Source organism: Microtus oregoni, unplaced genomic scaffold (genome assembly GCF_018167655.1).
Source record: "Microtus oregoni isolate MIOR12 unplaced genomic scaffold, Mior012 000015F_ref0000493, whole genome shotgun sequence".
NCBI classification, from domain to species: Eukaryota; Metazoa; Chordata; class Mammalia; order Rodentia; family Cricetidae; genus Microtus; species Microtus oregoni.
This window is the reverse complement of record NW_024543074.1, coordinates 25,355,504-25,377,105: the sequence shown is the minus strand read 5'-3', so window position 1 is coordinate 25,377,105 and position 21,602 is coordinate 25,355,504. Positions and strand designations below refer to the sequence as shown.

General features: G+C 47.5%; 1 protein-coding gene across 1 annotated transcript in view; it reads left to right on the top strand.

Moving 5' to 3' along the window:
- Positions 1 to 18,523, top strand: part of Trpv3 (transient receptor potential cation channel subfamily V member 3) — a 30,338-nt gene extending 11,815 nt beyond the window's left edge. The window contains exons 7-18 of the mRNA XM_041665155.1: positions 394 to 534; positions 2,726 to 3,006; positions 5,378 to 5,554; positions 6,437 to 6,595; positions 7,240 to 7,341; positions 8,321 to 8,394; positions 11,709 to 11,874; positions 14,807 to 14,873; positions 16,043 to 16,317; positions 17,237 to 17,349; positions 17,536 to 17,615; positions 17,912 to 18,523. Coding sequence (XP_041521089.1) covers positions 394 to 534; positions 2,726 to 3,006; positions 5,378 to 5,554; positions 6,437 to 6,595; positions 7,240 to 7,341; positions 8,321 to 8,394; positions 11,709 to 11,874; positions 14,807 to 14,873; positions 16,043 to 16,317; positions 17,237 to 17,349; positions 17,536 to 17,615; positions 17,912 to 18,009 — 1,733 coding nt within the window. The 3' untranslated portion in view covers positions 18,010 to 18,523. The remainder of the gene's footprint in view (positions 1 to 393; positions 535 to 2,725; positions 3,007 to 5,377; positions 5,555 to 6,436; positions 6,596 to 7,239; positions 7,342 to 8,320; positions 8,395 to 11,708; positions 11,875 to 14,806; positions 14,874 to 16,042; positions 16,318 to 17,236; positions 17,350 to 17,535; positions 17,616 to 17,911) is intronic.
- Positions 18,524 to 21,602: the final 3,079 nt, after the last annotated feature.

The window sequence follows — 21,602 nt, the reverse complement described above, 5'->3', positions numbered from 1 at the left end:
GATGGAGTCTATTCCTGGGTGTCCTGAGGTTCCCACACTGGAGAGGTTTTTTTTTAAAACATATTTTTGAGAGAGTGAATTTATCAACCGTATCCATCCCTGTAGTAAGGCTTTTCTGTCCTGGTCACAAGTCCTTTTCCTTCTCAGACTCCCCTAGCCTCTTGATTTCGCCACCAAGCCCTTTGTTAGGCTTGCAGGAGGTCCTTGCCCTGGTCTTCTCCAAGGCGGGGGACCACTCAACCAGAACCAATGCGGCTACCAACATGGTGTCTTTCACATGCTGTTTACACCCTTAGTGTTTTCAGTCAGCTACTGCTCCCTGGGGTCAAGGGGTTCCACGGTCAGCTTAAGTTATCCCAGGCCTTTGAGTGCTCATGCCGGCTCTGTTCGTAGGGCAGACGGCGCTGAACATCGCTATTGAGCGGCGCCAGGGAGACATCACAGCAGTGCTCATAGCAGCAGGCGCTGACGTCAATGCCCACGCCAAGGGTATCTTCTTCAACCCTAAAAACCAGCATGAAGGCTTCTATTTTGGTAGGTGACATTGAAGGGGGGGATGGGGAGAGGAGAAGGGATTTCTTGCCCTGAGCTCCGTTGTGACCGGTCTTGCCACATGGGGGCGCTGCAAGAGAGAGTCCTTTCTGCAGATCAGGGACTGGGTTGGTGCTGATCCATCCGGTGCCACCTCCAGAGAGGCTCACTGGGGTAGAAGAGCCTGCTTGACAGTGCCATCTGGTAGATGAAGGGGTCACATCTGCAGGAAACAAACTTGGGGTGGCGTGTGTGTGTGTGTGTGTGTGTATGTGTGTGTGCAAAAGGGCGTGAAGGACAGGTGAGGACACTGGGCTGAGGAGGAAAGGGACCTGCTTTAGAGCAAGCAGTAATACAGAGATGGGTGCTATCTGTGCGGACTGGCAGAGTGAGTGGGGAGAACCTCTGACCTCTCAGAAATCCAGAAGCAGTTGCAGTTGTGTTGTGTGTGCTGGATAAATGTCCTTACAGGGGTGCTATTTATGTAAGGGTGTGATCTCTGCAGACTTGAGGTTCTGGAGTCTTTTTGGCAGGTACTCTTGCTTGGCTATAATGCCTATAATGTCCCTCCTCGACAACCTCCTGGCTTTCTTTCTTTCTTTTTTTTTTTTTTTTTTGGTGTGTCTCTGTGTGTGTTTGTATGTGTATATCTCCTGTATGTGAGGCTGTGCATGTGTGTATATGTGTAGTGTGTGTGTTGGTGTTGTTACTGGGAGGAAAGACACAAATGCCTTTCTCCCCTTCTGACAATGTTCACATTGTCTTTACAGATTCTTTGAGTTTTTAAAAAAAGATGTGTAACTTAGTTATAGTGAAATCCACCCACTTTAGTGTGAGATTCTGTTGTTTTTATAAATATATTACCACCATCACAGTAAGGACAGGCAATAGGAAGTGCCACTGGGCCTGACTGTGACTGCTTTGACTTTTTTTCTTTATGTTTTTTGTTCTTCTTTGAGACAGGGTTTCACTGTGTAGCCCAGACTGTCCTAGAACATAACATGCTTGGTAGACCAGGCTGGCCTTGAACTCACAGATATTCTCCTGTGTCTGCCTCCTGAGAACTGGGATTAAAGGTGTATGCTATAACTTTCTTTCATCCTTCACCTCCTCCTCCTCCTCCTTCTCTCTCTCTTTCCCTTTCTTTCCTTCCTCTCTCCCTCCCTCTCTCTCTCTCTCTCTCTCTCTCTCTCTCTCTCTTTTTGTGTATGTGTGGTTTATATTTGAGGTCATGTATGTGGTGTGCATGTATGTGTGTGTGCAGAGCCCAGAGGTTATCTAGTGTTCTTCTGTATTACTTTTCATCTTTTCCCCTTGGGACAGTCTCTCACTGAACCTGAAGCTAGGCTGGTGGCCAGTAAGCCTCTGCAAACTGCTTAATTCTGCCCCCATAGCAACCATGCCCAGCTTTTTACAGCTGGGGATTTGAACTGAGTTCCTCATGCTTGTACAGAAAACAATCTTATCCACGGGCTATCTTTCCAACCCCCACCTCTGGCTCTTTAATCAGTAGATCTAGATGAGTCTGGGCATCTTTGGACAGCCTCTTGCTCAGTCACTCTTGTGTCCCCATTGCCCAGCATAGGACCTAATTACATCCAGTGTCGAGAAACATTTGTTGGGTGGAATAAAGAGAGGGCACAGGTAGGAGTAAAACAGAGGAAGAGGAAGCAGGAATTTTGTCCAGGTGAGTGGGAGGATTTCTAAATTTTAAATTGGGTGGCTAAAGTGAGTCAGCGAAAAGGTGGGATCTGAACCAAGATGGGGATAAGCAATGCAGAGTATCTACAGCAAGCCAGAACAGCTTATGCAAAGGCCCCAAGGTTAGGAAATGCCCCATGTTGGAGGGAGGAGGCTGCTGTGCCTGTAGAGGTGTGAGCATGGCTGAGAGGATGAGAACTCAAAACCTAGAAGGCTTTCTGGGTTGTTACCCTGAGTAAGCAGGGACCTAACTGGGTTGCTTTGCTCCCCTGCTGAGCAGAGTGTTGGAAAGTCAGTGGGGAGCAGGGGAAGCAGGTGACTATTGGTGTGATCTTGCTTCAGCTTTCACTGAGCAAGAGGAAGTGGGGGGTGGTCAGGGCACCTCAGGGATCAGTGCTGCTGTGATGAGCAGCATCTGGAACTCTGGTCCTGGGGCCTGAAGGCTGTTGCTTTTGGCCTAGGCAGGACTGAGCTCTGACACCCCTTTCCCCAGGTGAGACACCCCTGGCCTTGGCAGCATGTACCAACCAGCCCGAAATCGTGCAGCTGCTGATGGAGAATGAGCAGACGGATATCACCTCCCAGGACTCTCGGGGAAACAACATCCTGCACGCTCTGGTGACAGTGGCCGAGGACTTCAAGACCCAGAATGATTTTGTTAAGCGCATGTACGACATGATCCTGCTGAGGAGTGGCAACTGGGAGCTGGAGACCATGCGCAACAATGACGGTCTCACGCCACTGCAGCTGGCTGCCAAGATGGGCAAGGCTGAGGTAGGGCCGGCAGCGAGGGTGGGGACTGGGGAGGCACAGCTGCTACTCTGTCGGCTTGGGGCCTGTCTGAGGACTCCACACAGGTTCCGGCATCAACATTAGAAGGCCCCAGCTTAGGTCTGGAATTTCAGTGGTGGCTCGGTTGAATCCAGCACGTGCTTTATCCTTAGGACGTCAGTCACATACTCCAGAGTTCAGTCTCTCTTCCTGGAACTTCCTAGGTGGGGCCAGATTGGGGAATCCCTAAGGCCAAGGTGATGCAATATCTCAGGTGCTTCGTGGTTGAGCATTCCCGAGTGGTGATGCTCAACCACAGGTTGTGTGTCTGTCTTTCAGGCTTGCCTCTTCTGGGGCTGTGGTTCCAGAATGTCTGCTCTGGGTCCCCAGTCAATGGGTGTCTGCTCTCTGGCAATAGAAGGACCTTGGCCTGTTGGTTAGGATTCTTCTCTAGCAGTGTGGCTATATAGGCCCCTTTGCCTGTGTGATGTGGTCAACAACTCTAGGCTCATCTGGGCTCTTTGGGAAGACCAAGGCTGGGCCAGGCTGATGCGTTTTGTTTATCTGTGGTTGGAACTGTGGCTTGGCTGAGATCAAGTTTCTTTTCAGGGGACCGATGTTGGGAGGGGACAGCGGCTCCTGGGGGGCTGTGGGAGGACACTAGATGGTTGGCACTGCTCAGCAATTCCGTTTGTGTACCCTTCTACCTCTCCTAGTCAGCTGCACTGAGGTCAGGCCAGGGTTGGAGCTCACAAGGGACCTTTCTATTCCCTTGTGGGGGAGGAGGAGATGGAGAATGACTTTAACAAAGGGAGGATTGTATGTCTGACCCCCCTGGCCTGCTACCCATGGTCATAGCTTGTAGGGGCTCTAAGCAGAGTCAGGGTATTTGTGGGTCTCGTTTCTCTTGTGAGCTTTTCCCTGCTTGCCAGTGTCTCGTTTGTGCTCCCTGCTACCCAGCCCAGGGAAGACGCATCTTAAGGGGGCATGGCCCTGGGACCCCTTATAATTTAGGGTGATGGTTCTCAACCTTCTTAATGCTACAGTCCTTTTTTTTTTTTGGTTTTTCGAGACAGGGTTTCTCTGTAGCTTTTTTTGGTTCCTGTCCTGGAACTAGCTCTTGTAGTCCAGGCTGGCCTCGAACTCACAGAGATCCGCCTGCCTCTGCCTCCCGAGTGCTGGGATTAAAGGCATGCGCCACCACCGCCCGGCTGCTACAGTCCTTTAATCCTTTAATACCGTTCCTCATGTTGTGATGACCCTCAATCATAAAATTATTTCATTATTCTTTAATAATTGTAATTTGCTACTGCTATGAATTGCAATGTATATACCTGATATGCAACCCCAAGGGGGAACGGATCCCCAGGTGGAGAATTGCTACTCCAGGGAGTAGGGCTCTCATCCGGGCCAGTCTCAGGGAGGTACCCACCAGGGAGGTTCCCGAGTCCTCTCCTTTATTCAATGCCTTGTGGAAAACGTTTCTGGATGCCACCCAAGGTGGCTGCCATACTGCTGTGGAGGACACAGCGATTGCTGAAGTTGCAGACCTGCCCTTGGGGCTTTTACTCACTAGGGTGTAGGAGTTGTCTGCTTGGCTGTGATGGGAGATGCAGTGGGAAGGCTGTGGAGCTGAGTGAGATTCACACACTGATGCTGTCTTCCCAACAGGTCCCTCTTGTTGGATTGTGGGTTCATATCCCCGGATGCTCTATCCCCAGTATAGGGTGACTGATGGCTTAGCTTTCAGGAAGTGGTCAGACGGAGAGCAGGGACCCCTCTTTCCGCATAGGGGACCCACTCAGAGAACTTCACAAAAATGGTCTCCAGGTTTCTTCCTGCATCTGGAGTTTTAATAGTTGCCTCTGTGTTTTGAAAAACTCTCCAGAGACCCTGGCATACAGCAGAGTTTGAGGACCACTGACCTGCAGAGTGGACTCCATGGGCCTCTTTGGTGTCTGATGCCATGGCTTGTCCAGCCAAAGTGATGAGCCTGCTGTAAAGTCTAAACTGAGGGTGGGATGGAGGAACAGAGCAACTGAGAGCTTCAAGTTCAGGCCTCATAAAGATCACTTCTAAAGATGGTCTGTTTTGGATTCCTTGCTGAATTGGAGTCCAGATGGTTTGGGGGACCTACTAGCTAATGGTTTGACTGCAGTGTGCAAAGGGTTCTCATACTCTGGTTCCTCGTGAGAAGGCAAGAATTGTGAACTTCACTCCCATTTCACAGACACAGCTGGAAAGACACACACATTTCACAGTCATGACTCCAGGCAGAGGTGGCACTCATTCTGAACGTATTCAGGGTTGACCTGCCTCTGGTTGGTCCATCCCTGTTGTTTCCGAGCCCCATTATCTCTCTTCTCATCCCCAGATTCTGAAGTACATCCTCAGTCGTGAGATCAAGGAGAAGCCTCTCCGGAGCCTGTCCAGGAAGTTCACGGACTGGGCATATGGGCCTGTGTCATCTTCACTCTATGACCTCACCAATGTAGACACCACGACAGATAACTCTGTGCTGGAAATCATCGTCTACAACACCAACATTGACGTGGGTCTCCCAAGCAGGCTGGCAGGAACAAGCAGTGAGGGGTGGACCAGGGCTTGAGGAGCCTGGAGGAATTGTGCCAGCGTCCCCTAAGCCCCTTTTTGGTGATTTGTCTTGGTGGAGTCTGGAACAGAGGGCATGGCCCAAGCAGAAGCTAGCTCTTTTGTTTCTGAGCAACAATGAATAATAGAGTTAAGGTTGAGGAGCTGGCTTCCAAATCCTGTGCAGTTTGGAGGCAATTTAAGAGGTGTGTGGTATCTCGTATACCCTAACTCATCTATGTGGTCTGGCTTAGAGCCCTTTATTTTTCTAAACTTGAGTACACAGGAAGTCAGAGTGCTCGCTAGCTGGAGCAATCTGGACCTTTTTGGAGGAGGTAGGAGAAGGAACACTAGTGAAGCTGGGGGTGAAGACCGAGGATCAGCTTAGTTTTCTGCCCTTGGGGTGAGTGAAGCAGAGGGCCAGGCATCTATCCTTTGTATTTTATCAACAGTCCTGCTTCCCAGAGGCTCCCTGGGCTCCCACAGCAGCCTGTTCGGCAGGGTGGATAAGGGTTGTGGAGAAGAGGTGAAGGCCGAGAAAAGTGCAGGCGATGTCCTAAGGTCACAGAGATACTAGAGCCCCTTTCTGGTCTCCAGTCCAGTGTGCATCAGCTCTTCCTGTAAGAAGCCCCAGTATGCTCCACTCCCCCAGAGCGTTTGACTGCTCCTAAAGGAGCCATGGGAACTGGGAGTTACCCTTCCAACACTTCCATCAAGCCTGTCCATTGCTTCCGATGACTAGAGCCTTCTGCCACTGACCCCACTGACTCTGGGCTCCTGATAGGCCCTTTGAAAAATGGTCCTTCTCTGCCTGCCTCATCTCCACGGGGTGTTCTGTCCCCAGAACCGGCATGAGATGCTGACCCTGGAGCCCCTGCACACGCTGCTGCATATGAAGTGGAAGAAATTCGCCAAGTACATGTTCTTCCTGTCCTTCTGTTTCTATTTCTTCTACAACATCACCTTGACCCTCGTCTCTTACTACCGTCCCCGGGAGGACAAGGTACGTGGGTTCTAGGGATGGGGTGGTGGGTGGGAAGGTCTGAGGTGGAGGATCTTGGAACTGCCTCATGTGGAGATGGGGAAACTGAGGTCCAGAGAGGCTAAGGCCTTTTCATGGTGTCGTCCAATTATTCTCCAAAGTTCCCAGTGTACAGAATAGTTAGCCAAACTGTAGGTGAATAGATCTCGGGAGATTCCTATTGGGAGAGAGTTGGGGATGAAGGAGCTCCAGGCCCTTCCCAGGCTTCCTAGAATACATATGTTTGCTGTGAGGCCCACAGAAGGTGGGTGGAGGAGAGGTTACTTGGTCAGACTTCCCCACTACTCTGGGCCTTATCTGTTAGTGGAGTGCAGTCTTGGCTTCACTGAATTGTGGGAGGAGGCCCCATTGAGTGTCTGATAGTGGATGTGGTTGGAAAGAACCAAGCAATGGGCTTGTTAGCAAATAGAGCCTTGTCTCTTTCACTGCAGAGTTCTGGGTTCTCATTGAGGGTGGGGCAGGCAGGGCCAGGAGATGAGGTTCTACAATGGCTGCTGGTCCATCTTGAAGGCCCAGAATGTTTATACAGCCTAGTTCCTTCAGGGCTGGTGTTGCCCTTCCCTACCTATTCCTCATTCTTATCATCCCCTTCCTTTTTTCCCCAGGACCTCCCACACCCCTTGGCGCTGACACACAAGATGAGTTGGCTGCAACTCCTAGGTAGGATGTTTGTTCTTATCTGGGCCACATGCATCTCCGTGAAAGAGGTGAGTATATTTCTATACCCTTCTAGACTGCCTTTGAGGCCAACAGGGTGGGAGCAGGGCTGGCTTGCCCTCAAGCCTGCATTGCCACTACTGTAGGGGTTTCAGGAAGACATTTCTGTTCCAGGCCTTAGATTCCTAAGATATAGTACAGATAACAATGAGTAAGACAGGCCTATTCTATCAGCTCCATCTCCTCCTCCATTCATCTGTCGAGTTGTCCGCCATGTATATATATCCTTGAAGCCATCAGTGTCTATTAGTCTTCCTTCTTGGTTCTCCCATCTTGTCACCTGCCTTTTATCCAGTCACTCAGTCATCCATTCCAAATCCTACACAACCTCAGCACCATACTTCTGTTCTTTATTCAACTGTTTCCCCACCTGTGTGACCATCCATTTATCCACTTACCACACATCCACTCATGTACCTAACTGCTTATCCGTTCAATCAGCCAATGAACCAACTACAGACTTGGAGCCTTTTGTATATGGGCACTGGGATGCATGTGTGACAGGGAGGGAGGGAGTTTGCCTTTCTTAAGCTCAGCTGGGAAAGGGAGCTAATGGTCACAAACACTGAGACTATCAGGCGGATGAGAACCGTGTTTAGAGGGAGGGAGATGACTTGTCTGGGAGTGGGAGGAGGGGTGGAAGTTCAGCAGTACAGTAGAGCAGGACAGGAGGCCATGAGAGCAGCAGGCGCAAAAGCTCAGAGGCTGAAAATTAGGCCACATTTGGCGGGTCGCTATAGTGACTGTGTGGCTTTGTTGTTTCTGGGTCGAGGATAGGCGTGAGAAGCCTGTGGGAAGGGTCACCCTCACTGAGGGGTCAGTGATGTCCTCCAGACACAGGTCACCCCGGTACTCCAGCTGAGCTACCACATACAGAACCCTCCCAGAATCCCCACTGGGGACAGTACTTCCTAGAACCCTGGGTGAGGGCAGGGAGAGGGTTAAGCCTTTCTTTTCTGTTGTCTCTAGGGCATTGCCATTTTCCTGCTGAGACCCTCTGATCTACAGTCCATCCTGTCAGATGCCTGGTTTCATTTTGTCTTGTGAGTAGGTCTGTCCAGCCCACCGCCTGTGTCCACGTCTAAGCATCCTGCTATCATTATAGTCCAGAGACCCTCTCTACCTCTTCTAGATGGAGAAGTATGTAGGTGTCTGTGAAGAGGATCAGGAGCCCCTAGGACAGAACCTGTCCTGATGGCACGGGAAGGCTGATTCCAAATGGCAGGGATCCCAGAGAAACAGAGGCCGGGCTGTCCTGATGGTGTTTGCACACAGTAGTGTATTAAGGCAATTCCTTCTAGCTTCAATGGTACCTTAAAGTTGCCACCTGAGATCTTGGTTGGTTAGGAGGAGAAGGCACCTAAGACATCAGTCCCCTGTACAGTCACCTCTGGAGTTCTTGGAGCAGCGTAGTAAGTTACACACCATGACGCTGTGCCCCAGCGGTGTCAGAGCCCCAGCTGTTGCTGTGTTGGTGGCCCTGGGCTCCCTTGGGAAAGCCCAGCTTAGCAGTCTCTCTGCATAAAGTCAGATGCAGCTGACACCGAGGCCTCCTCTGACCCCTCCCTTAACGAGCAGAGGGTCATCATGGCTCTGTGGTAATGTCACAGCTGAGGATGAAGAATGCTGGTTCCACAACTGTGGCATACTCTTGACGTCTTTCTTCTGAATATGTAGGAGACTGATGTTTCTAATTGTGTGTGTGTGTGGTATGTCCCTGCTCGTGTACAGGAGTGCATGCGTATGGATGTAGGTCAGAGTGTGATGCTGGGTATCTTCCTCAATCAGTCTTGGCTTTGTTTTTTGAGACCCTTTACTTTTTGAGACATGGTCTGTCATTGAACCTGGAGGTTCCTGATTGGCTAGACTGGCTAGTCAAAAGCTCTGAGGATCCCATCCTGTTTCTGCCTCCCCATAGGCTGGGATGGTGAGCACTCACTGCCACAGTGGCTTCCTTACATGAGTGCTGGGGATCTGAACTCAGGTCCTTATGCTCATGCAGAAGTTTTATGCCAGCTGAGCCATCTCCAGCTCCTACCTAGTTTTATTAAGTGTGTACCTGCCCTCCAGAGTAGCGCTTCTCAACCGAGAGTTGCAGCCTCTTTGGGGAGTTAAATAACCCTTTCACAGGGCTCACCTAAGACCATCCTGAATATCAGATATTTACATAATGATTCATTACAGTGGCAAAATTACCATTATGAAATAATAGTGAAAATAATGTTATGATTGGGGGTCACCACAACGCGAAGAGTTGTATTAAAGGGCTGCATTATTAGGAAGGTTGAGAACCACTGCTCCGGAGATATGAACTGAGTTCCTCATCCCCCAAGGACAGGTTTAGTTAGTGGACAGGTCAGTTAGGCACTGCCCAGGATGCAGAGTGTATGTGTGCCTGTTATTGTTGAGAAGGTTCGGTAGTTCCAGAGAAGATTTGTTTACACAGTGTCTGGTCCTGGTGCATTTTGTTCTTCTCTTCAGTTTCTTCCTTGTTTTGCTATGGCAGAGGAGGGTAGGGCACCCTTGCTCACCACAGTCCTTAGTGTGGTTTATCAGTCAGGCCTTTGTTTTCACTTGCAGGAAAAGCAATCTTGCTGTGGCCTCAATTTGGTTAGAGGCGTTGTAATTGTGAAACTGTCTGACATTGGAAGCACAAGAGTTTTCAGTTAGATGTCTTCCAAACTGCAAGTGTAGGCACTGTTTAGGAGGATGTTTTCATCATGTATGTTTGCTGCATGCTATATTTATTGTTTGGAAAAGTTTCATATACATATATAATACATTTTCATCAAATCTAACTTTTACTATCACCCCTCCACCACCTCTCATATTTCTCTACCACTTCTCCCTCCCAATTTCATGTACTCGCTTGTTTTTCAGAGACAGGGTTTCACTATGTAGCTGGCTCAGAACTCACTATATAGACAAGGCTGGCAGCCAGTCAAAGGCCACACTACCAAAGGAAACACTCTTCCTCCCCCAGCAGCCATCAGTTGCCAATAGCTCCTTAGCTATGGGTGAGGCTTTATGATCCCTCCTTTACTAACACTAGAAATTTGGTTGTCTTGATCTCATGCAGATCTTGTTTATGCTGCCACAGCCACTGTGATTCTTTTATTTTAAATATTTCTTTATTTATTATGGATACAGTGTTCTGTCTGCAAATATGCCTGCTGGCTAAAAGAGGACACCAGACCTCATTACAGACGGTTGTGAGCCATCATGTGGTTGCTGGGAATCAAACTCAGGACCTTTGGAAGAGTAGGCAATGCTCTTAACCACTGAGCCATCTCTCCAGCCCTCACCACTGTGATTCTTATAAATAACAACCCTGTCATGCTCAGAAAACACAGCTTTGCAGGAGGCCTCCTCAACCTCTGGCTCTTGCAATCATTCTACCACCTCTTCCACAAAACTTTTTGACGTTTCACACAAAAACTACCATCTTTAAAATACTTTAAAACACTACTTATTTAAGTGTGTGTTGTGTGTGTATGTATGTGTGCGCGTGTGCAGGAAGGATGGAGGACATATGCCACAGTTGAAGTCATGCCATATATGGAAGTCAGAGGACACCACGTAAGAGTTGGTTCTCTCCTCCTATTACGTGAGTTCCAGGAATCAAACTCAGGTTGTCAGGCTTGGCAGGAAGCACCTTCACCAACCATCTTGCCGCCCCTGAAGCCTCCATATTAACCATTTTCAAGCACAGCTCAAGGCTGTAAAGTGTACACGGCTGTACATGGCTGTATACCCAGCCTCTAGGTTGCTCATCCTCTTGCAGAATTGAGACTCTGGACCGAGCAAACCCTAACCCCATCTGTCTTCCCCTCTGGCAACCACCGTTCTATTTTTAGTCTCTGATTTTGACCACACTGGTTACTTTGTAGAAGTAGAAAGATGGTAACTGTCATTTTCCAGCTGTGTTATACCTTAAAATGATAGAAGAGTAGGCTTTTGGAGACTTTAAAATTATGATTAGTTTCTGAGTATGAATGTTGGAAAATTTGTAATTTTATTAAAAACATACTTTTTACTAAATCATTAATCTACCCTAGTGTTTCTCACATCTATCTATGTGGGAATTGTAACATGTAGGTGATTTCCAAGTCATCTGGCACTGTGGGCTGTATGCCAGAGTCCCAGCCAGGTACAACCAGTCCACACTGGCCCTGCTTTTCTGCTAGCGATGCAGTCTACACTGCATTCCGACCCAGCCGAATGGATGACAGGCAGCCTTATACATCTCTTCAGCATCGGCCACCGGGGTGACCCTTCGAGAGGTTAAGGTTTGGGGTTGAGTGTCTCTGCCTGCTGCTGAGAAGTAAGGCCCTTGTCTCCTGTGTCTCCTGAACAGTTTTGTCCAAGCTGTGCTTGTGATACTGTCTGTCTTCTTGTACTTGTTTGCCTACAAAGAATACCTCGCCTGCCTCGTGCTGGCCATGGCCCTGGGCTGGGCGAACATGCTCTACTACACGAGAGGTTTCCAGTCCATGGGCATGTACAGCGTCATGATCCAGAAGGTATGCTGGGAACGGCACAGAGAGCCCTTTGAGGGCAGGGCATCCACTTTTCAGATGTGGATGCTAAGATCTGAAGCGATACTCAGTAGTCCAGCACTTTCTCCAAAATGCCACAGTCTTCACTGGGTTTTGGTCAGATGTTAAATGTCCAGCTCTTAAAACACCTGGGCTGTTTGGGCAGTGTATAGGAACACACTTTATGAAGGAAATATTCTGACCCTTGAGCATTGGCATGCTGGAAAAATATCTAACAATTGCCCTTTGGGATATATGTGCGTGTGCATGCTTACCTGGGTGCATAGACAAGTGTATATACATTGTATACATACATACATTCATCATACATGTTTGCTATGTGAAGGATGTCACCAGCCTGTGGTGGCACCTGACAAGTGAGCGCTGCTCCTGTCTGACCTTCAGGCTGGTTGATGTTTTATTTTGTAAGCAGCAAGGTGAGATGAAGCCCTGGAGACTTAGCCTGGAGCTTGTTAGTCAAGCGGAGAGCAACTGCTTTGTTGAGCTGGATAACTATTAGCAGGCACCAGAAGGGTTGGGAACATTCCTGTGCTAGTCATGATGTAACAGCAAGACATAGCCTATACTTAAAAATATAATATTATAACTAACGTTTTGAAAATTTTATGCATGCTAACTATGTATTTTGGTCATATTTACCTGACTCCTCTGCCAAACTTCTCCTTTTGTCACCCTTAACTTCAAGTTCTCTTTTCTTTAAAAAAATCACAAATGTATACACACATATGTATAGAATATATAATACATATATAATATATAAAACCACACATACACATACACGCCTAATGATTCCAATTTGTGCTGTGCATATAGTCTTGGGTGTGGAGTCATCTGCTGCAATGTGATCAACTTAGCAAGGCCCCACTCTTCCCCAGAAGCCATCAACTATCACTAGCTTCTCAACTGGGGTTGCTGGTGCCCCCCCCCCCCCCCCACTCCATGCTGGAATGGAGGTTGGCTTGATCTTACACAGCTGTTTTACAGGCAACAGTTGCAGTTCCTTGGCACACTGGTCATGGCATGCCCAGAAGACACTGCTTCCATCTAATCATCCCTGACCTTTGGCTCTTACAATCTTTCTGCTCTTTATTCCACAGTGCTCCCTGAATCTTGTGGGGAGGGGACATGATGTCCCATTTGTGGCTGAGCCTCCATGGAGACTAATTTTTTGCACTTTGTCCAGTTGAGAGTTTCTGACAGCCCACATTTTATTTTATTTTTATTATTAAATTTACTTTTTATAAAACAATCTTTTCTCATTTTACACACCTATCCCAGTTCCTACTCCTTCTCCTCCTTCTGCTACCACCACCTTCCCCTTACCCAAGTTTCCCATTCACTTTTCAGAGAGGGTAAGGCTTCCTAAGGGGAGTCAACAAAGTCTGACACATCACTTTGCGGCAGGACCGAGGCCCTCCGACCCCCATATTTAAGCTGAGCAAGGCATCTCCCCCAAAAGAATAGGCTCCAAAACATCAATTCAAGCCCTAGGGATAAACTCTGATCCCACTCCCAGTGACCCCACAGACTGCCCAAGCCACACAACTGACCCCCACATTCAGTGGGCCTAGTTTGCTCCTATGCAGGTTTGCCCGCTATCAGTCCAGAGTCAGTGAGCTCCCACTAGCTCAGGTCAGCTGTTTCTGTAGGTATCCCCATCATGGTCATGACCCCTTTGCTCATATTATCGCTCCTCCCTCTCTTGGGCTGGTCTCCAGAAGCTCGGCTCATTGTTTAGCTGTTGATCTCTGCATCTACCTCCTTCTGTTGCTGACAGGCCACATTTTAAAGTTGAATCTGCCTTGACATTTTTCTGAGCCATTGTCTTGATTCTAGATGTAGACATCAATAAAACAAGGAACCTTTTGTTAGCAGGATTTAAATATTTGTAGCATTGCCAATTTTCACAGCATGAATATTCTTACCATGGCGGATTTGCAGCTGCTGACATTGTGTCTCTTAGCAGCTGGTAAGAGATGAGCAGTTTTACATTGTTACTACTATTCCTGCTCTCTGGTTACAAGAGCTACAAATAATCCCCATAGATAGTTGTGTAGGAAAACAACCAGATAACTCTCAATTCTGAATATCTATTATCTTAAACATGTAGCTTAATTATAAATTTATGTGACTAAAATTTGATTTTGAGATAGGTTCTTAATATAGAGCTCAGGTTGGTTATAAACTCATGGGCTTCATGCCTCAGCGTTCAACACACTTGAGTTATAGGCATGTTCCACTAAGTTTGATTTAAATGATTGAATAGTTTTGCATTTTTTTCTTATCTTTTATTTAGTTACAATTGAAAGTATGTGTTCATTTAAAGTGTAGAATTGGGTATAGCTATATACTGTGAAGTGACTACCAATTTCAACTTAGTTAATGCAGCCATCAGGTTGCAGAGCTACCATTTATCTGTGTCAGAACATTGGAGACCTATGCTTTGGGCATGCTTCAACCAAACAATTTGGTGTTTTTCATGAGAGTCCCAGAACTTCTTTATCCTACAATTGAATGTTTTGTTCAGTTCTTCTCAATGGCCACGGTCATAACACTCATGCAAATTCAACAATCAGCTCTCAGACGTTGGTATGGGCTGGCACTGGCATGCCACTGCCCCCAGGGAGGCCCAGATGTGAGACTCCATAGAGAAAGTCACAGGGAGACTCAGCGAGACTGTGTCCTGGGAGGTGAGATTGAGGAAAGAGAAACAAGGCAGGAAAGAAGGCTTCCTGATAGGGATGGGGCACTCAGAGGAACCAGGGAGCATCAAGGGGATGAAGGCAGAAGGAGAATGACCAGAGTGAAGGCAGGGTTACGGTGGGCAGGAGGGTGATGGGTGCACAGCGATGGTGTGCTCTCACCTCACACTTGAATCATGTCCATTTCTTTGTAGGTCATCTTGCACGATGTTCTGAAGTTCTTGTTTGTTTACATCCTGTTCTTACTTGGATTTGGAGTAGGTAATTGCTTCCTAACTAACAGTAACTCCTGTGCTTGTAGAGCACTTTATCCGGATATCAGAATGGCAAAACACATGGCAGCCTCAGCAGTGACGATGCAGTACTTGCCACATTGGTGTTTGCCAAGCAGATTTTTTTTCCTTCTCTCAGCAACTTGTCCAAGCTGGTGTCATCACCCGTGACCCCATGGATTAACTCCTGGCTGTCACTCTTATCCATCCAGTCTGTGGTTTCCCTAGACTTTCACATCCATCATAATCTGAGAGAGACTCAGTAGATGTTTTCACCCATTCTACAGATGGGGAAACGAGAGCTCACAGAAACTTGATGGGTAGTCTTCAAAAACTAGGAGCAACCTGGTACACTGAGGTAACTTCCTCTGGCCTCCACATCTTGTGACTTTCACTGTTTGCTTCAGATATCTCTGTGAGAGCTTACAGTTTGTGGGGGACCAGAGATATGGAGTCACTTTTTAAAATCCAGTGGGAACAGCACAACCTAATTTTATTTCTAGCCACTGCCTAAAGAGATGGCATGTTAAGCATGTTTTTCTCCATGTCAATTTTGTGGGTGTTGTTTTTGTTCCTTTAGTGACTGTTGACTCAGGTTAGGCAGCTGCTCTCATCTGTCTGATGCCTTTGCTGGGACAAATGTCGCTTATGTATTTGACCTTTCACCTGTTCACTTATTCCTCCAAGCATTCACTCACACACAAGCCTACCCATTTTGCTCACCCCGCAACAAACCACTGTGGTGTATTGCACAGAAGAGAAAAGCAAGCACAATCTTATCCATAGGGAACTCTTAGCACTACATCAAGAGGGGATGCAGGATCTCATGGTCTTGGGGGATATCACTCAGGTACATACAGCCAGAACCTTAGTCTATAAAGAGCCAGGTTCATACAAAGGGCAAGTGGTAACCATGGTAGGCTATGAATGAGTGAGAGCCAAGCTGGGGGGAGAGGAGGGGAGAAGAGGGTGGCTTCAGCTGACAGAAAGGGATTTCTGGAGGCCAGGCAGGAAAACCAGCCTCATGAGATGGAGAAGAGGAGAGATGGGAGCTGAGCTGCCAGAAGGAGGGAGGCATCAGTGCACACATTGCAAACACGTGAGTTCTCTGAGTAGCCAGCCACCAGAGAGCCCAAGGTCGTCCGTTTGTCCCCCCAGCGCTGGCCTCGCTGATTGAGAAGTGCTCCAAAGACAAAAAGGACTGCAGCTCTTACGGCAGCTTCAGCGATGCGGTGCTGGAGCTCTTCAAGCTCACCATAGGTCTGGGCGACCTGAACATCCAGCAGAACTCCACCTACCCCATCCTCTTTCTCTTCCTACTCATCACCTATGTCATCCTCACCTTCGTCCTCCTCCTCAACATGCTCATTGCCCTGATGGGCGAGACAGTGGAAAATGTCTCCAAAGAGAGTGAGCGTATCTGGCGTCTGCAGGTGAGTGGGACAGCGGCCTCTCTTGGGACTTTGTTCAGCACTTCATCTTGAGGTCTTGCACAGCCGTCAGCACCAGTGGGTATGGGGCACATTCTGAGAATCTTATTTAGCTTTAATGTAGGTTCTTTCAGTTTTGAACAACAGCACATGCAGGGAAATGCAGGCTTTTGGGGACGCTATATTCCTAGTTACCCATGATATGTGGACATTGAAAGGTGACCTCAGGTTGAAGCAGGAGAAGGAAGGTTCTGGAACAATAGAAGTGACGTTTCTGTTCTGTTCTATTTGGACGTTATCATTTCTCACTCCTGAGAACAACTCTTAGTGTGGATCCTGTGTGATGGCCAGATCTGTGAGGTGACTAGAAACAGTGCCACTTAGGAAGTGGCTTTTGAAAGTTGAGGTTGAGGAGGAGAGCATACCTTCAGGTATCTGCAGAGATGCCTGCAAGAGACAGACACACAGGGTACAGGGAGAGAAGCTTTGCCTTGACACAGAGGGTTCCCAGTTACCAGAACCTTTTCAGCTGGATTATACCCAGTGTTCTAGGTAGACTGAACTCAAGAACAGGAAAGTCTCCATGGAGTTCAAACCTGGGAGAGAGTGTGGGAATGTTTGACTTCTGAACTTTCCTTCACCTTCAGATCCAAGGACCCCAACCTTTCAATTAGGAGGCTCCTGGTGTCCAAATATACTAAATTTATGTCAACCTTAAAGCAATTTAGCCATCTGTCCCCAAGTTTCCTGCTTTCTCATGTTTGAGTTCTGTAGATTACCTCAACTGTCAAGACCTATGCATTAAGCACAAGTAGAACTGGAGTGGGCTACTAGATGGGGTACCTGAGGGTGTACCCTCCTCTGGAGTAGGGCTCTTGGAGCAAGCTTGAAGAATCTAGTTCAGGCTTCTTTATCTCCCTAGAGAGCCAGGACCATCTTGGAGTTTGAGAAAATGTTACCAGAATGGCTGAGAAGCAGATTTCGCATGGGAGAGCTGTGCAAAGTAGCAGATGAGGACTTCCGGCTGTGTCTGCGGTAACCAAGAGGGAGGGGCTGTGGGGCAGTAGTCTTTGAGATGGGCAGGATCAGCAAACAGGAGGTTGGGCATCCCCATATCTCTGTCAGTCAGAAAAGGAGCTATGCAGAAACTGGGACATCCCAAATATATTTGTTTACTGAGATGCGATCATGGAGTAGTGATTACAGTGGTCATACATGCAGGATCAACGAGGTGAAGTGGACTGAATGGAAAACACACGTGTCCTTCCTTAATGAAGATCCAGGGCCCATAAGACGGACAGGTACTATTGCTGGGAGGTGGTGTGGGATCCTCTTTTGTGGATCATATGACTTCATATGAATCATGTGCTTTTCCCACCAGTGTAATTGGAGGTCCTCCCCAGCTCTGACTCTCTAGAGCACTATTTAGAACAGGTTTTGAAAACTGAATGGTCGGGGGCTGGGATGCAGCTCAGGCCTTGGGTTCAATCCTCAGCACCACCAGGAAAAAGGATTGCACTAACACACAGGAACAAAGTACAGAATGATGAACTTCTAAGCCCATGTCTCTCTCTCTCTCTCTGTTCCTCCCCTGTAGCAGATGTGAACAAAATCCAAGATTCTTCCAGGAGCAATAGCAAAACAACCCTCTATGCTTTTGATGAACTAGAGGAATTTCCAGAAACGTCCGTGTAGAAGCATGGCTTAGAGCTGATGTGACGCCATGGTTGGTCCTGATGCTGCAGGCCGAGTCCTGGGGCTGAGGTGCTGTGCAGAATGCTGGATTAGAAGCAAGACCTTTCTCACATCATCTGGTGGCTGCTGAGGGGCAGCGGTCAGGGTCTGAAAGGAAAGCACCTTGGGTTTTGTGGCTTGAGGAAGGTCAGTACTAATTCTTGGCCAGCAGTCCTGAGTCTGGAAGTCTCCTGAAGTCCAGTGTGAGGTACCTGCAGGTTGGCTCGGCTCTAAGGCACATGTGCTAGGGTAGGGAGGAACTGGAGTCTGAGGAGCGGGGCGAGTAGTCTTTTTCCTGGAATGACCCTATTGTTGGGGCCAGCTCCAACCTAGACTTCTTTACTTCCCCAACTATGACTAAGTCTCCTGAATTTGTGGCAGACTTTTGATCCTGTACCCAAGCTAAGTCAGATCTGCTGGGGGAGGAGGGCACTGAGCTATGGAAATGCCCGTCCAGAGACTCCAGAAAACAGGAAACCAGAATCCATCCTTGGAATGAAATCCAAGGCTAAAACTGCCTCCAACTGAGAGATGTTTTTAATAGTGAATTGACACACGGTTTTTATTTTTAGTTTAGGAAAGACATTTCAGTTTTGAATGAAAATTACTTCAGATGAAGTAAGCAACTTTGAAAGCTGAGAACCAGATTTTGGGCTTTTGGAAAGGATGTAAGTATTATATACTAGGTCTCAGGGTAGCTAGAGTCAGGACAACATAAAGCCTGAGGGAGACAGGCTGTGGTCTGGAGGGAGGGTTTGGCGAGCATCCTCTTCCAGTCTCACCCCATGCTGGCCTCACTGTAGCTGAGTCAGAAATAGCAGCTGATTTATTTACAGGTCTTAAAACTCAGAGGTGGCGAGCACATGTCCGTGTCTCCCTTGCGGGGATTCAGCAAGACACCTGAGCTGCCCCACTAGCGCACGTTTTTGTTAACTGTGAATTTTGAAACTGTAGCAGAAGTCTTCTGAGGAAAGAAGGCCTGCCTGACTTGGGGCTTATTTCACATCCTCAGCCTCAGAGTTTTCTTCTCCTTGAAATTTCAGAGTCAGTTTGGAGACTGGAGAATTTTCCCAGTGACTGGAAATGGGATAACCTGTCCCCCCAACCCCCGACTCTTCCGGTATTTAGTAAAAAGGGTTCACGTGGAAAGGTTTGAGATAGAATTACAGATCATTACGAAGATTTTTTTTAAAATATTGTTAAAGGGATCATAAATAAGTTGGGTCTTTAGAAAACTTGACATTGGTGAGCTAACCTGACTGGAGATCAGGTAAAGCAGTTCATTGTGGCAGGTTTCTCCATTCTGGAAGTTTCTGTGTCCCAGCTCAGCTGGGCAGATGAGAGGCTGGGATGCCATCCTGCATGGCCAGGTGGGGGAGAGGTGGTGGGTGATAACAGCACCACAGACTGCCTGGCCAGTAGCAGCCACTGTCTGCTCAACTTCTAGGATCTCTAGTGCTCAAAGATCACACTCAGGGAGGGAAAGATGACAAAGCATGTTTGTGTCCCTGGAAAAGAGAGTATTTGAGGGGGACATCATGGGCAGAAGGAGCAGATGTGCCCCTGATGGTCAGGAATAGTGAGAGAACTACTAACATTGTGGTTCAGTTCGGTAAACAGCTGCTTCAGCTTTTGGGTGTGTTCAAGAAATGGGCTGAGCACTTATGGGGGAAGATGTTGAAGAAGTAATCAGGTAAAGTTAAGGTTCTTAGGTAGTCTACAAACCAGTATTCTATTGCTGGAGTTCTCCTGAGTCATCTTGAACAGATGTCTTTGTTTGAAGGGCAACCACTGGCTCTAGGGAGCTAGGATCCCAGCTTCGCTTTGACTTGGAAGTTGGTAGATAAAATCACTGAGCTCTGCATGCCCCACTTGGAGAGAAGATGGCAGAAGTTGGGCAGATAGAAATAACCAGCTGGACCATTGTCTTCTTACGTGTTGTGGAGATCAGCTTTCTGTGGATTTGGATGGAATTTGTTGGCAAACCATTTCTGAACTGGATATTCGTCTAAATGTGGGATTCCCCAAAGGCTTTCAGCCCAGAGGGCCAAACTAAGAAGGTTCACCAAACCAAGGAAGGGAAGCTCAACAAAAAGCGTCCTGCTCAAAAGGTTCAAATCCCTCACCATACACCTGGGCACTCGGGCTCCGGAATGAACATAGACTTGTCCAAAGTCATGTCAGAGCAGGTGAGGCTAGCATGTCCTGATACCTGGGCCACAGGTATCCTTCTGCACAGTTTTAATCATTGGGTGTTTTTGTAGTTGGCACATTCAGGGGCTAGTTTTTTTTTTCTTCACATGACATGGAAGTGAGCATTGTCTTTACAAGCCCAATGACAAGTCTGAATGTCAAATTTGCCTAAAGTCACAAATAACAAAATAACAACAATGGCAACAGCAATATACACCACTGACTCTGTGGGCCTATCAGGACATCTTAAAACTCCATGATTTACATTTCAGTAATGTAGGGAGAAGAGATTTTCCAGGTATGGGATCGAGCATACTCAGACAGTAGGTGTAAACCCTGTTTTAGCTGAACATTTCCCCAAGAAGAGTTCTGTATTCTAGACATTATGTCGTGTGTCTGGAATAACACAGCTGCTCACCTTCTTTCCCAGTGTCAGGGGAAGGAGTAAAAAGTCGTACTGTGAAGTCATTGAGCTCTTAGGCCCCTGCCCAAGAGAGTACAGTATTATTGAGGTTCCTTTCCTTCCTCAGGGCCTGGTGACTGTCTCCTGTGGCTCTGAGTGAGGCTCGGGGAGACAGGCCCTCACCAGAGTCTGTAAGCCATACTTGACTTCTGCATTGACGTACACATTTTGAACTTATTTTATTTTTACTGTGATCTTAGTTCCAGATACAGAATGATCATCTTGTTCTCGCTGAATGTGCCTGATTCTTGTAAGATTTAACTTATGGACTTGTTTTTAGTGTTGTATATGTGAAACTACATGTTTAAGAAATCATAAAGAGGAAAACTACTTTGGCCTCATTGAGGAGCTAGTTTTGATTTCTAATAAATATTTATTTTGTCATGCCATGGCTGTGCTTTTGTCTTTGCATTGTGTGTGGGAATATGAAGACCAACTAGAAATCTTAGTGTTTCTTAACAGGAACAGGTAAAAATAAGGTTTGGGTCTAAAGCATTGCTGCTAGACCCATTCAGTGACTGAGCTAGCATGCTGCATTGCACATCACCCTCATGTAGTGTCTACATCTCAAAGCACATACGTATCTGGAATCTTATTTGACGTATTTGACAACTTTGAATAAAAAAAAAATTTACCCTGGGGCTGGAGAGATGGCTCAGTGTTTAAGAGCACTGACTGCTCTTCCAGAGGACCTGTGTTCAATTCCCAGCACCCACATGGCAGCTCATGATTCTGACACATTCTTCTGGCTGTAGAGGGCATCAGGCACACATGTGGTGTACAAACATACATGCAGGAAAACACCCATACACATAAAAATTTACAGACTGTTATTGAGGTATGGGTGCTTATAGCCATGACTGACTGAGTTTGATCTCTGGAATCCACATGGTGGAAG